This window comes from Leptodactylus fuscus, chromosome 3, assembly GCF_031893055.1.
Source record: "Leptodactylus fuscus isolate aLepFus1 chromosome 3, aLepFus1.hap2, whole genome shotgun sequence".
In the NCBI taxonomy this organism is placed as follows: Eukaryota; Metazoa; Chordata; class Amphibia; order Anura; family Leptodactylidae; genus Leptodactylus; species Leptodactylus fuscus.
In genome coordinates, this window is record NC_134267.1 from 134,979,809 (window position 1) to 134,992,984 (window position 13,176).

General features: G+C 41.4%; 1 protein-coding gene across 4 annotated transcripts in view; it reads left to right on the top strand.

Moving 5' to 3' along the window:
- Positions 1-13,176, top strand: part of DST (dystonin) — a 397,510-nt gene that overhangs the window by 168,716 nt on the left and 215,618 nt on the right. For all 4 annotated transcript variants that reach the window (XM_075268370.1, XM_075268369.1, XM_075268371.1 and 1 more), the window contains one exon: positions 1,642-1,808. In XM_075268370.1, coding sequence (XP_075124471.1) covers positions 1,642-1,808 — 167 coding nt within the window. The remainder of the gene's footprint in view (positions 1-1,641; positions 1,809-13,176) is intronic.

A 13,176-nucleotide genomic window follows, 5' to 3' on the forward strand; every position in this document is an offset into this window, starting at 1 on the left:
TGGTATTTGATTTTAAATAAAATAACAGTTATGTTTTTTTTTGCGGTCCAAATGCCCAGAAGGCACCACTTACACTAGTTTCACACTAGCACCAGGCTCTCTATCATTTAGGTCTGTCAGGGAACCCAAACAATGTAGAGCTGCCCTGAAACAACAACTGAAGTGAACCCAGCCTTAAAGGGGTTGTCCCATCACAAGGATCCTATCTATACTGCTTGTTAATGTGAATGTAAGACTTTTCCTAAATACATTGCTTCAGCAAAACTGCTTTGTTTGTCCACTATCTTACTTTATTAATTTTTTTGGGACACATCCCTTGACTTATCTGGTCATAAGTCAAGTGATGTATCTGCTGCTCTGAGGGGGGACGGAGGAGGGGCTAAGTGCATGGGAGCGAGCCTGGAGGGGGGGGGGGGGTAGTTTACCCTTTGGGGGGAAGGGGCCGAAGGGGGGGGGGGGGAATAACAGCATCGCTTCTGCTGCTGCTGGCTTCATGCAGGGCAGAAGCATAGTGATGTTGCCGGCATCTGTGCATCTGTGTCGGCGTCTACACTCCCCGGCATCCGCCTCTCTATTACAGCGGATGCCGGGTCTGTATTCACATATGCAAAGCCAAGCGGCGAGATGCCGCTGGCCCTGCGTGCACGCTCATAGACCAGTCTAGCCTTCACAATGCAAATACAGACCCAGCATCCGCTGTAATAGAGAGATGCGGATGCCGGGTCTGTATTCGCATTGTGAAGGCTAGACTGGTCTATGAGCGCGCACGCAGGGCCAGCGGCATCTCGCCGCTTGGCTTTGCATATGTGACCCCCCCCCCCCCCCACCAATGACGCAACAAAGCCGGAAGACAGAAGATTTCACAGCAACGAAGACTGGTGAGTATGTGACGTGGGAATACTCCTTTAATTACATCATATTTGACGTTCGGCGATTTCTTGGGGCTAACATAGATTGACCTCACACATTTCAGACTGATTATAGATGTAACAAACAGTAGTAAAATTCTGTGTATGCCATATAGATGTAAACATATACTGCACTGTAGAGGATTGAACAAGGATTTACCTGACTGTTGATTCTGAGGACATTTGACTTGACGAATGCATATAGACATTGTTGGGTTGTTTTGTTTTTCTACATACAACAGGGAATTTTTTTTATTTTTTTAAATGTAGATTATGAGCCCCACATACAGCTCACAATGTACATGTTTCCCTATCAGTATGTCTTTGGAATATGGGATGGAAATCCATGCAAACACGGGGAGAACATACAAACTCCTTGCAGATGGTTTTTTGCCCTTAGCGGGATTTGAACACCAGGACTCCAGCGCTGCAAGGCTGCAGTGCTAACCACTGAGCCACCGTGTGGCCCCTCAGAGGTTCATTTTTAGCTTTAGAGCACTGTGCTGTAATTAAAATACAAGCTATGTACATGAGTGATGAGGTCCGTACTGGGGTATTATAAAGAATTCTGTGGGGTTCCATTGGCCGTATCTGTCTTTAATGTTCTTTATGTTGTTCCAATAAGGAAACAGAAGAACAAAAACAACGTTGCTTTCTGTTGACACAATGCTTACATTTACCTAAGTATATAATGAACAATTGGTGGTAATAGTAGTTACTTGCTTTGTTTCAGATTTCTGACATCCATGTTACTGGAGAGTCAGAGGATATGTCAGCCAAAGAGAAGCTTCTTCTTTGGACGCAGCAAGCTACTGAAGGCCACAGTGGAATTCGATGTGAAAATTTTACCACATGCTGGCGAGACGGTCGTCTCTTTAACGCCATCATTCATAGATACAGGTGAGTGAATGTGCATATACTGTAGTATGGGAGCACTGTTTTATTCCTTTGTTACAGCACAGTGTCTATGTGATCAAATATACACTCTATGGAAAAAAAAGACGTTGGATATACTTCTTAGTCATTGAATTTAGGTGTTTTGTTCTGTTTCATCACTATAAATGTATGATATCTAGCCACTAGCTATGATGTCTGCCTTTACAAACATTTGGGATAGAATGGCTCATTCTAAAGAGCTCACTGAACTCTGGTGTGGTACATGCAGACGATCAGAGTTTTTATCTGGATTGCAGATCTAAGTACAAACTCATTCATTTCTATGACCTTATACATGCATCTGTGGTCTTTACAGATGTGTTTCTGGGCTTTAGAAAGGAGCCATAAGTTAAGGTGCATGTCCTGTCCTTATTTGTGGCTCAGTCAGTTCATTCAAACATATGGGTGAGTGAAAATCACAGATGACATCCGTTCCACTTGTGCATGGAGCATAAAAGGGTATGTTCACACATAGTTTTTGAAGCAGATTTTGAGGAAGATTTAGTTTCAAAATCTGCTTCAAAAAATGCCTGAAATCGACCTCCATTCATTTCAATAGGAGCCAGTGGCAAATTTTTTTTCTGCTAGCAGATCTTTTTTCATCTAATATAAAAATGAACCACCCTTCCCTAACATCAGGCAGATTTCCCCCGAAACTCCCATAGAAATGAATGGATGGCAGAAAAAACCAAGAGATTTTAGAGGCAGTTCTTTGAAAAAAAGTAAACACTTCGAAAAGCGCTAGAAATTTTAGGAAATAGAACTGGCTTAAAAAAAGGATAGAATTCTGCTTCAAAAACCAAAAGCAGCTTTTTCTGGCTGACAAAAAATTCTGCTCCTGTAGATGTGATGTGCGGGTGTCCATATAGTGTGTACTTGATGTCCATTAAACATTGATTAGTATTATAGATGTATATATAAATGAAGTACTGGTTCCAGTGTTGGCCAGAATGTTAAATAATAATTAAAGTGGTTGGCCTCAGCATAACGAATCAATAAATAATTAATAGGTTTCTGGCATTAATTGGTGTCCAATCATTTCTTTTATAATGGGCGTGTTGTGGTGTAACTGCAGCCTTGTCAATTAGAAGTGAAAGGGGTGTAGCTGCTCTTATTGATGACTTATCCTGTTTATATGCCATCAATAAAAATGAACTGGACAACCCTTTTAGGCAAGGGCCTATGTGTTGTAAATTATGTGTTTTACAGTCACTGCAAAAGGGATGGGATTCTAGCAAATCCCTTCCACATATAGAAAAATACACACGGCAGACACACTTTGATTTCCAAGTCCATTGTGGTTTTGGAAATTCCAGTAGGGTCTATTATACCTACAGAAATGCTTTTGATTTCCCTATAGGTATAATGGAAGCAGAGAGTCTGCAAAACGCACTGGTGGAAAAACTGTGTTGCGTAGACGCCGTGGTTTTCCTCCCAATCCTTTTTTTTTTTTTTGCTGCGGCCTTAACTTAATGGGGGGAGATTCATAATATTCTCATAATATCATAATATTGTGGTAATGTCATAATATTGTGGCGCACATTTGATGTGAGGCCCTTTCCTTCACACCTCCATTCTGCACCTTGCTTGCCACTTGGTCTTGGCTCGATATATTCATTATAAATCATGACACTTTTTGACATAAATTATACTGGCGTAGACTCTATTCTGACTTACAGTAGTGTTCCTTATTAATGAGGTTTATAAGGTTTACAAATAAGCTGTGGCCTGCACTTGTCTGGCCCTTTATTAAGACTGGAGTACGAAACACCAGTCTTAATAAATCTGCCACTATTGGGCTGAATAGCTCACTCCATGGGTTCTGTGGCTGAAGAAAAGAAGCTCCTGTCACTGCTTCCCATTGAAAACAAATGGAAGTAGAGTCCAGTGGGAATTTGATGCTGATTTTTGGCAGAATCTACCTAAAAATGAGCTCCAAATTCCTGTGTGTGAAGCAGCTCTTAGATTCTCTAACTGAACTGAAGAGTTTATGCTATATATTAAAATTGTGGACCTCTGAAATCCAGAACATTCAGTCCCTGTACTTTAGTATCTCCTGGTACAGTACCTTTACAACCATAAACCGTAAATCTAAAAAAAAATTAGCTAATAAATAATTACAGTTTTGTCTGGTAATGTGTTAAGCGGCTTGTAGAACATAGCTTTGTATAAACATGTCATAACATTAAGGGCAGAGGTGGCAAATCCCATTTCTTTTAGTCTTGTTTACTTCATGTACAGTGCCCTGTAGCAATCTCTATGCAGGTCTGTTTGCTTTTGTTTGCTCTGCGATTAATAAAGTAGAAGCTGAGATTATTTTGTGGTAATAGCTTTATGCTAATTTCTGAAATAACAACATCTATAGGCTTCTGACTGAGCACGAGCCCACTACGTTTATAGGTGACACTGTTTCGACTTGTTTCCAGCGCTCAGGCCTGTGCATGACTCGCATTCCTTCTGGCTGGAAGCATAAAAGGACAAAACATGCACTGACTCTGCTGAGGACCTAAAGGGAGCACAGGGAGGGAAGCTCGCATTGCACTTCATTTCTAGGTCTATATGGCAAACTAAGCCATTAAGTCCATTTTATGTTATGTTTTAGAGTTCTGCTTCTTTGTATGTCCTTTGACATCAGAGGGAGGATCAGATCCCTCAAATGGGAGAGAGAATACATTGCCTAAAGAATTGTTTTGCTATTGGACCCTCCTTGTGATGTAAACATATATGGGATCCCCATATTTGCTGTACCAAGGGCTTTACACTAGATACCTTTCTCTTCCTTACTAAGGATTAAATACTTCTCCTGGGTTTGGAGGGTACCTCGAATTACCTGGCTGGTGCTGATTCTGACTCATGAGACTGGAACCAGCATCTAGCACTCAAGTCTATCCACCTCATCCCTCCCTTTTTCGTGTTAGTTAGTTACATGTACTATGGGGGCTGACTTTTCTATTATAGTGATCTTCGTACAGACAACTAGTAGTGAACCCAGGGGAGGAGGGAGGAGGAGGGATTGAGGTTGCAGGTAGTGATCTAATCATGTGACCCCCGCATGTTAGTATTTAAATATCTTTTGTTTTTAACAACTGTTCCCGCTCTGTGGACTGCATAGACTTCTATTTGTGAGACTGACATTCTGTCTTTCTCCAGCAACCTTCTCCTGCCCTACCCCCGCCCTGCATAAACAACTGTGTGTGAGGCTGATATTCCATCTCACTCCAGCAGCCTCCTCCTCCCCCTCCACTCTGCATAGACTTCTGTGTCTAAGGCTGACACGCCATCTACTCTGTGTACAGGTTCTATTAGTGATAACAAACTGAGTGTGGGAGGAGTTCAGTCTAATATTTGGAGAAAGAATCGATATTTCATAGTATGTATATCGCAGTTTCTTCTATTTATTTGTATGCTTTTGGAAAACAAACAACAAAAGCCTTCGCAGTGTATGCTTCAGGAAAGCTGTAACTATATGGCAAATATGTCTATAAGGACTCAATCACCCATAATATTCAAAAAGTATGTCCTTTTGTTATATCCCAAAAGATGCAAGGTGTGCCAGTTTGTACACCAATATAGCACATTTGAGAGCGTTGTGACAAACCATAAATTTAATATCTGACGGTTCATTAATTGTTGTACGGCAGGGTAGTTGTACCTGGCGACATGTCCAAAAAATGATGTCAGCAAAACGAGTCAAGAGTTCAGGAGGTGGGTCTTAGAACATTAGAAGGAATGAGGATAGACCTCTTAGCCGTCATGTCTGTGAATTCCATGAGGGAGATCCAAAATCTATCACTTTTCAAGCTATTGAAAATATTCATAGCAATATGAGCCGTGGAGATATTGATTGCAGGATTTTGCAGAAAGAAGCAGTGGATTTTTAAAATTCAAAGCTGAAAACCTCAGGGTCTGAACGATAATATATGGTATACATGCTGTATTTAGACCCAGCCACTCTGCATGTACTATGTAGTGTTTAAGCCTCAGGGATATTACATATTATTTATATTACACGAGGGGGTCTATCCCTGGTATATATGTGGGTCATTATCATTCTAGTCTCCTGGATGGGTCTCCTGGTATAGATTTAGAATACTCTATATATTTTTTATTACCCTATAGTACATGCATTTGATATGCATAGTGCATGATCATCTTAGCCATCACTGAGGACCGAATGTGGGGATCCCCATGTTAAAAAAAATACAGGATGTATTGCAAAAATTCCCTATACACCTAGTGAGAACTACAGTCGACTCTCGATATAACGTATTGCTGGGACCGGGGAAAAAAATACGTTATAAGGCGAATACGTTATACGTATATAACGTATTTCACTGTGCCGGACCCCGACTACGTTATTCACGATAGCACCTTTTTCGGCCCTATAAACTACTGTACGTACATGCGCGTGTCATGCACATAACGCAGAATGTAAGAATCTCAGAACGCAGAAGCCAAATTAAAACTATTTACATTTATTTATACAGTACTGTATGTACAAGGTGTGACCTTATCATTCACTTTTTAGGACAGAAGTCCTCAATACGGGTTTGTTTTTGCACAGCTTTGGTGCGCAACCCATACAGCACACTCTCGACGTTTGCTACCTGATTAATGATATGTTCACCAACATCAAAAGCGCTAATGAAAGTCTTCACCTTTTGAAATGAATCGAGAACATCAGAATATTTTGGCACGATTGTTTCGGAAACGGAATTGCTGCTTTCAGAATCAGAATTTGGTTCCTCAACCATACACTCCTCCTCCTGCTCGTTTTCGTATATTTCCTCAACAGAAAGCACTTCTGATGTAATCACCTCATCGTCCATGGTTGCGTACGTTTCGAAATCTAAACCAGACCCTGCGATGAGTTCCCAGCTTGGTGTATCAATAACTTCTTCGGCGTCACCTGGGATTTCTGCTTGCTCCATTTCTTCTTCCTCATTTTGATCCAAAATCACTGCTGCTCCAGCTGCTTCTAGCTCCGAAGGTTGAGTGTGGTTTCCAGCACTTTCAAACCCTGCTTTCTGGAAACAATTCTTGATGCAAGCGGGGGTCACTTTGTTCCACGAAGCTACCAGGAAGTGCATGGCCTGGAGAAGGTCCGGTTTTAACTGATCCAATTGGTTGCGCTCCATCAGCGCAAGTGCCCGCTGCACGAGCAAACGCCTGTAATTGTACTTGAGGGACTTAATTACACCCAAATCGAGTGGCTGCAATTTACTTGTGCAATTAGGCGGGAAAAAATAGAGTTCTACGTTGCGTAAACCCTCCACTTCTTGTGGGTGCGCGGGGCAACAATCCAGGAAGAGGGCCACTTTCCTGTTGCGTGTACCCATCTTTGCGTTGAAGGCTCTCAAAAATTGCACGAAAAAATCGCCCGTCATCCAAGCTTTGGTGTTGTTTTTGTACTCACACGGCAGTGTGCGTACGTTCTTGAAACAACGTGGCTTCTTGTACTTGCCTGCAAGGCAAATTTACAGTAATTCAACATTTAAATTAAATTTAGTGAAACTCGTTTATACAGTATTGTACTGTAATTTTAGTTTACTTGCCTATCACCAGTATAGGAATCTTCTCCGAGCCGTCCGCATTGGTGGTAACGAGTACGGTGATCCTCTCCTTGCTCATTTTGCCCCCGTGGCATTTCTCCCCCTTTACAGCGATAGTGCGATTCGGCATCAAATTAAAAAATACGCCAGTCTCATCAGTGTTGAAGACATCTTTTAGGTCGTATTTCTCTAAAATCTTCGGCAGTTGCTCTGTTGTCCAAGTTTCAACAGTAGCCACATCTACAGCCCCACTTTCGCCAGCAGCAACACAATATGAAAGACTGTTTCGTTCCTTAAATCTCGTGAACCAGCCACTGGAAGCAACAAAGTCTTTCACATTCATTTTTGCTGCTAAAGTGTTTGCCTTTTCCCTGACAACCGAACCATCAATATTAATTCCGGCAGCTCGTGCTTGGTTAATCCACTTCATAAAAATGTTTTCCAATTCCTCATGCTTTGCTTTGCGGAATTTGGAACGTTTTCCTGACATCTTCCCGAGTTTCTCGCTCTGCTCTAGGATATGCTTTTTGTTTCTCACAATGGTATTGACCGTCGTCAGAGGCATATTGTAGCGATTTGCGAGATCTGTCTGTCTGAGGCTAGAGTTGCCTTCCAACTCCCATATGATTTCAACCTGATCGATGAGAACAGACACGTACAGTAATGAAATCGCGATGCAATCAACACAAAACCATCTTTACCAGTGTGCAACTCCATGTCACGCTTACCTTCTGCTGCACAGTAAGCTTAGTCCTCTTTTTGGGAGGCATTCCGACGCCAATAAACAACCAAAACCGGAACTTCACACGACACGAGACACGTACGACTTCCTTCCAGCGAACTAATCTACCCAGAGGGCACTGTGGTGAGAGACTCGTCAGAGGCTCGCACGTATGACGTACTACGTTATACGCGGCAGAAAATGCATGCGATTGGCTGGTTGGGACCCTCCTGTACACAACGTTCTACGTTATATGTGGCTTGCAATTGGCTGCGGGGGTCCAAAAAAGAGTACGTTATATGCAAACCATATTACGTTATAACGGGATAAAAATACATGTAGATTAGTCGGGACCTGAGAAAATATACGTTATAGCCTATGTACGTTATATACCGATACGTTAAATCGAGAGTCGACTGTATGTACTGTATATCCCGCTGATTTCCATGTATGTATCCAATTATCTTACACATATTCTGCATTGTTCAATACTTTGCATTCAATTGTCTATCTCCATTACATATGTTTGGCGATATTTATATTGATTTGTTTAATCCATCCATCCCGTGTCACTTATGGACATATTGCTATTGTTACTGCCCTGCATATAGATGTGCATTGCTTCTTTTGCCTGTGCTGTGTTTCACAGCCTGCAGAGGACAGGGCCTAGCATCATTTGTTTTCTATGATGCCTGGCTGAGCCTCCTTAGTGACTGATGGAGGTGTGACCATTCAGAGCACGTGACGTCCCACGGGGGAGGATCAGGGCGTGGCCTTGTTATGTCCTGGCAGCTGCCATGCTCGGCGGCTCTCAGAGTACCGTGATACAGAGTACAGATTTTTATTTTGTTCAGACTTAGACTTTGATTTAGCGACCTCTTGATGATCCCAGCTATTTTGATAGGGGAAAAATGCATATTAGTGTCTTTTTTTATAAGGTGGATTGTATATCTCCTTCATAGGCTGCTCAGATTCCCTTGTATTTCTTTTGTATCATTATCAAGGGTGTGGACACTGTGTATATATTCTTGGGAAAGAGTGTATTGCTCTTTTGACCTGTTAGAGCAGTCGCAGAGACACTGGAGTAGAACTTTTATTCTTTGTGTTTAGTAGAATGGTTATTGTGTTATAGAACAAAACATTGATTATCATCTGGGCTGGCGATGTGTGTCTGATGGGTTCACAATATTGTTGAAACCTATGTAATAGCACTATTTTATACATCATTCCAGAAATTTATCAGAGCTTTGTGACATATTCACGTTCTAGCGAATCCCAGCCCCGCTTTCCGGTAAAATACACGCAGCAGATATGCAACAGTTTTTTAAATCAAAGCATGTCATTTATACCTACGGAAGCGCTGGCGGTTTTCTTATAGGTATAATTGAAGCAGAAAGTCCGCAGAGGAAACCTCTGCAAACTTTATGTGCAAATCACTGCAGCAAGAACTGTGATGCACTGCCATCATGGTTTTTCCTTTTTCCGCTTTTTTTACTGCGGGATGCTACGTGGAGCCTTAGCCTGAAGTTTATCAGTTGACCCCATGGATCTTAAGTTGAAAATCCATGTGTGGAAAGTTAACTAAACCCATGGAATCAATAGCATATAGAACCACCTTTAGCGGCAATAACTTGAAGTAATCATTTTCTGTTTGACTTTATCAGTCTCTCACATTATTCTGAAGGAATTTTTTCTGATTCTTCTTCACAAAGTTGCTTTAGCCCATTGAGGTGTGTGGGCACTTGTGTATGTACAGCTCTCTTAAGGTCCAGTGAGAGCATTTCACTTGTGTTGAGGTTTGGACTGTGACCAGGTCTATGCAACATATTGATTCTTTTCCTTTTCAGCCATTCGGTTGTAGATTTGCTGGTGTTATTCGGATCATTGTCCTTTTCCATGACCCAGTTTTGGACAAATTTTACTTTTTGGATTGATGGCTTCACATTTGATTCTAGAATACAGAGGAGATTGTGGTCAACTCAATGACTGAGGTGCTTTACAAAACAAGCCCAAATCATCACCCCATCCAACCCTGTGTTGGACAGTTGGTATGAGGTGTTTGTGCTGATACTTTGTGTTTGTTTTTTTGACAAATATGGAGCTGTGCATTATGGCTATACACAATGGTAAATCGCAGGTGATACGACCATGACTGGGCCCAATGGGGCCTAGCTAGAGATGGCCAGGGTCCTGCAACACCATGGCAGTGGTTGTGGAAAACTTGATTCCCCAACCGCTTCTCCTCTATACACTTCCAGCAGCAGAGATCTGCACGCCATTAATAGGAAGGGGAATTATGTGATGCATGTACATGTTTCTGTGTTCTTTCCAGTAGAAAAGTGAGAAAAGATAACCAACACTTATACTCGTTTCTTTTGGGCTTCCAACAGCCCCCGGCATCCTCTTCAGAGATCTTTTGGCTTGCAGCTGATGGGCAATGCTGAGGCTTGTGGTTGGGCATAAAGTGAGATGTAATGATATTATTACTTGGGCACTCCCCATGTGACCGGTGAGTCCCAATTCCAGTCCCAGGATAGAGAGGCCAAAAGAGGATGCTGGAGAGAGTCACAGCAAATACACCCAGGAGAGGGGAGGCAAAATAAGTATAAATGATTGTTATTTTTATTCTACTCTGGGCCTCCATTTATTATACTGGAGGAGACCCCAGAGTAGAATAATTGCACAGAAACAAACTGGGAGGCTGAACTTCACAAATATTCGTAAAAATTAATTTTGTGGTTTGCCTGAAGCAGTTTGACTCTTCCAAAGCATATTCTATTGGGGGAGGGGCTCTTGGGAGCATTTCATATAGTGTGGGGTCACTGTTGGGTGTATATTATACTGTGTGGAGCCGCTATGTAATAATATACTGTGTGAGGCCACTATTATAGAGATGATCACATCTGATAATCAATTAGAGGTGGATTATAGGCTGCAGAGCACAGAGCAGCGCTAGGTCAATAGCGCATGCTGGCAGTCAGAAAAGAGGGAGGAGCCATCCTGCAGGAGGAATCCTGGAAGGAAGAGAGGTAAGTATGATGGAGGGGGGGAGTAGTAGTGACGTTCCATTTTGGGAAACGGATCGTCACCAGATAACCAGCAAATGTCCCTGGGGCAGTCATATGGTTTATCCATTTTTGATAAATTATGTTATTTAGAAAGTAGATGGGGAGAGGGCTTTTAGATTAGTGTAGAGATTAGTTTTTATCCTAGAGAACCCCTTTAGGGCCAGAAACACACAGCGTGAGTTTGCAACTGGTTAGCTGCAATGGATTTGCCAGCAGCTGGCCTTTCTGTGAAGTACAGTACAAGTGTAGTGGGTATGATATAAACAAATTGTATCCATACTCTGCAGAGAAAATCTGTAGTGTAAGGCTAAGGCCCCATGTAGTGTCCCACAGCAAAAAAGCGCTGTGGGAAAAACTGCATCAATGCATCACAGTTTTTCCCGCAGCACTTGTCACAGAAAGTTCTCAGAGGTTTCTACATCAATTTTACCTATAGGGAAACCACTGGTGTTTTCATAGGTATAATTGACATGCTGCGATTTCCAGAAGCATAACAGTTTTGGGAAACACCGTGGAATTGCAGCTGAAAGTTTCTGTCAAAAGCAGAGAATTTAGTCTATTTTTGTGCTGCAGTCAGGTCAACTGCAGGTTTCACTATGGACCTGTTCCAGTGGCCATAGCCTAATAGTGATCCATAGTCGGTATGTTTGACAGTTTGTCACTAGGGTGCAGGGACTTCTAGTAGCATAGATGGCTGTTATGCTTGGAGTCCCTCTCCCAGCATATTGTTCTGGCTGGTAAATCTGGCTAACACATGGACCGAGTTTCATGGCTGAATCTCAGTTGTGTGAGGCGAAGGACCTACAATGCAGAAAGCAGCTAAAAATCACTGTAAAAAAAAATGCTGCAGAAACGAATCACATTTTATTGAAAAATCCAGCAACTTACAGTCACTGCAAAATGGATGGGATTCTAGGGAATTCCATCCACACATTGTGAAAAAGTATGTGCAGCGGACACACTGCAGTTTTTTCGCCAGTACTTTTTTTGCTGTGGCTCACTACATAGGGATTTAGCTTTAAATTTATAGGGAAAATGCGAGCATTTCTACAGGTAAAATTGACATTCTGCATTTTAAAAAAATGTGAAAAAAAAAAAACCTTCTGCAAAAAACCCCAATGTGTGGATGGGATTAGCCAGAAAATCATTCACTTTGCTGGTACTGTAAAATGCAGTATTTTTTTTTTTTTTTTTTTGCTACATGTTTGCAACATGCGACCCTAGCCTGAATGTTGCTAATACTGCTGCTAATGTAAGTTGCTGATACTAGAGTCTGGATGGGTCTATATTATATGGAAACTGATTTGGCGTCTGTGTTATTCGGGTCTGCATTTTTTTTAGAAGGTTTTCTGTCTGTATATAAGGAATTTGAAGTCTATATTTGTTTTGAGAATGTCATCTGGGGTCTATTCTGTGTATTCTGGCGATCTGATATGGAATCTATATAGTTAATGACATGTCTGATATAAATATGTGGGACACATGGATACAAATATGTGTTTCCCCCTCAAGTCTCTTCTCGAAAACTGGAAAAGTATGTGTTCACCTGGTTATAAATTAGACAAATATGCTGTCAAGATGTCACAATTTCTTAGAATTTGTTAGAGGTTTTTAAATAATACATTGATCCATGGCCCAAAGTTTTGTAAAGATATGTATTAATATTTTTTGTTATTAAATTGCGAACACTTCTTGAGAGATATAGGCTTAATAAAAGTTCAGTCAAGTGTGAATGAGTACAAGGATTGTAGGGAGGTATCAGATACACCAATCTCCATAAATGACACTCTACGTATATTGCTGCAGGTAAAACTGAGATTTGTGTTCACATTGGAATAATATTTCTTGACCTTCTGCAGCTCTTGTGTGAGATAACTATTTTGATTTGTAAGCATGCCCAAACTGTCAGAGTAGAAGTATCCTCGCATGTTATATTTCTTTCGCCCAGAGCAAATTATTTCCTTCCACAAAAGTATTGTACGTCTTACAGA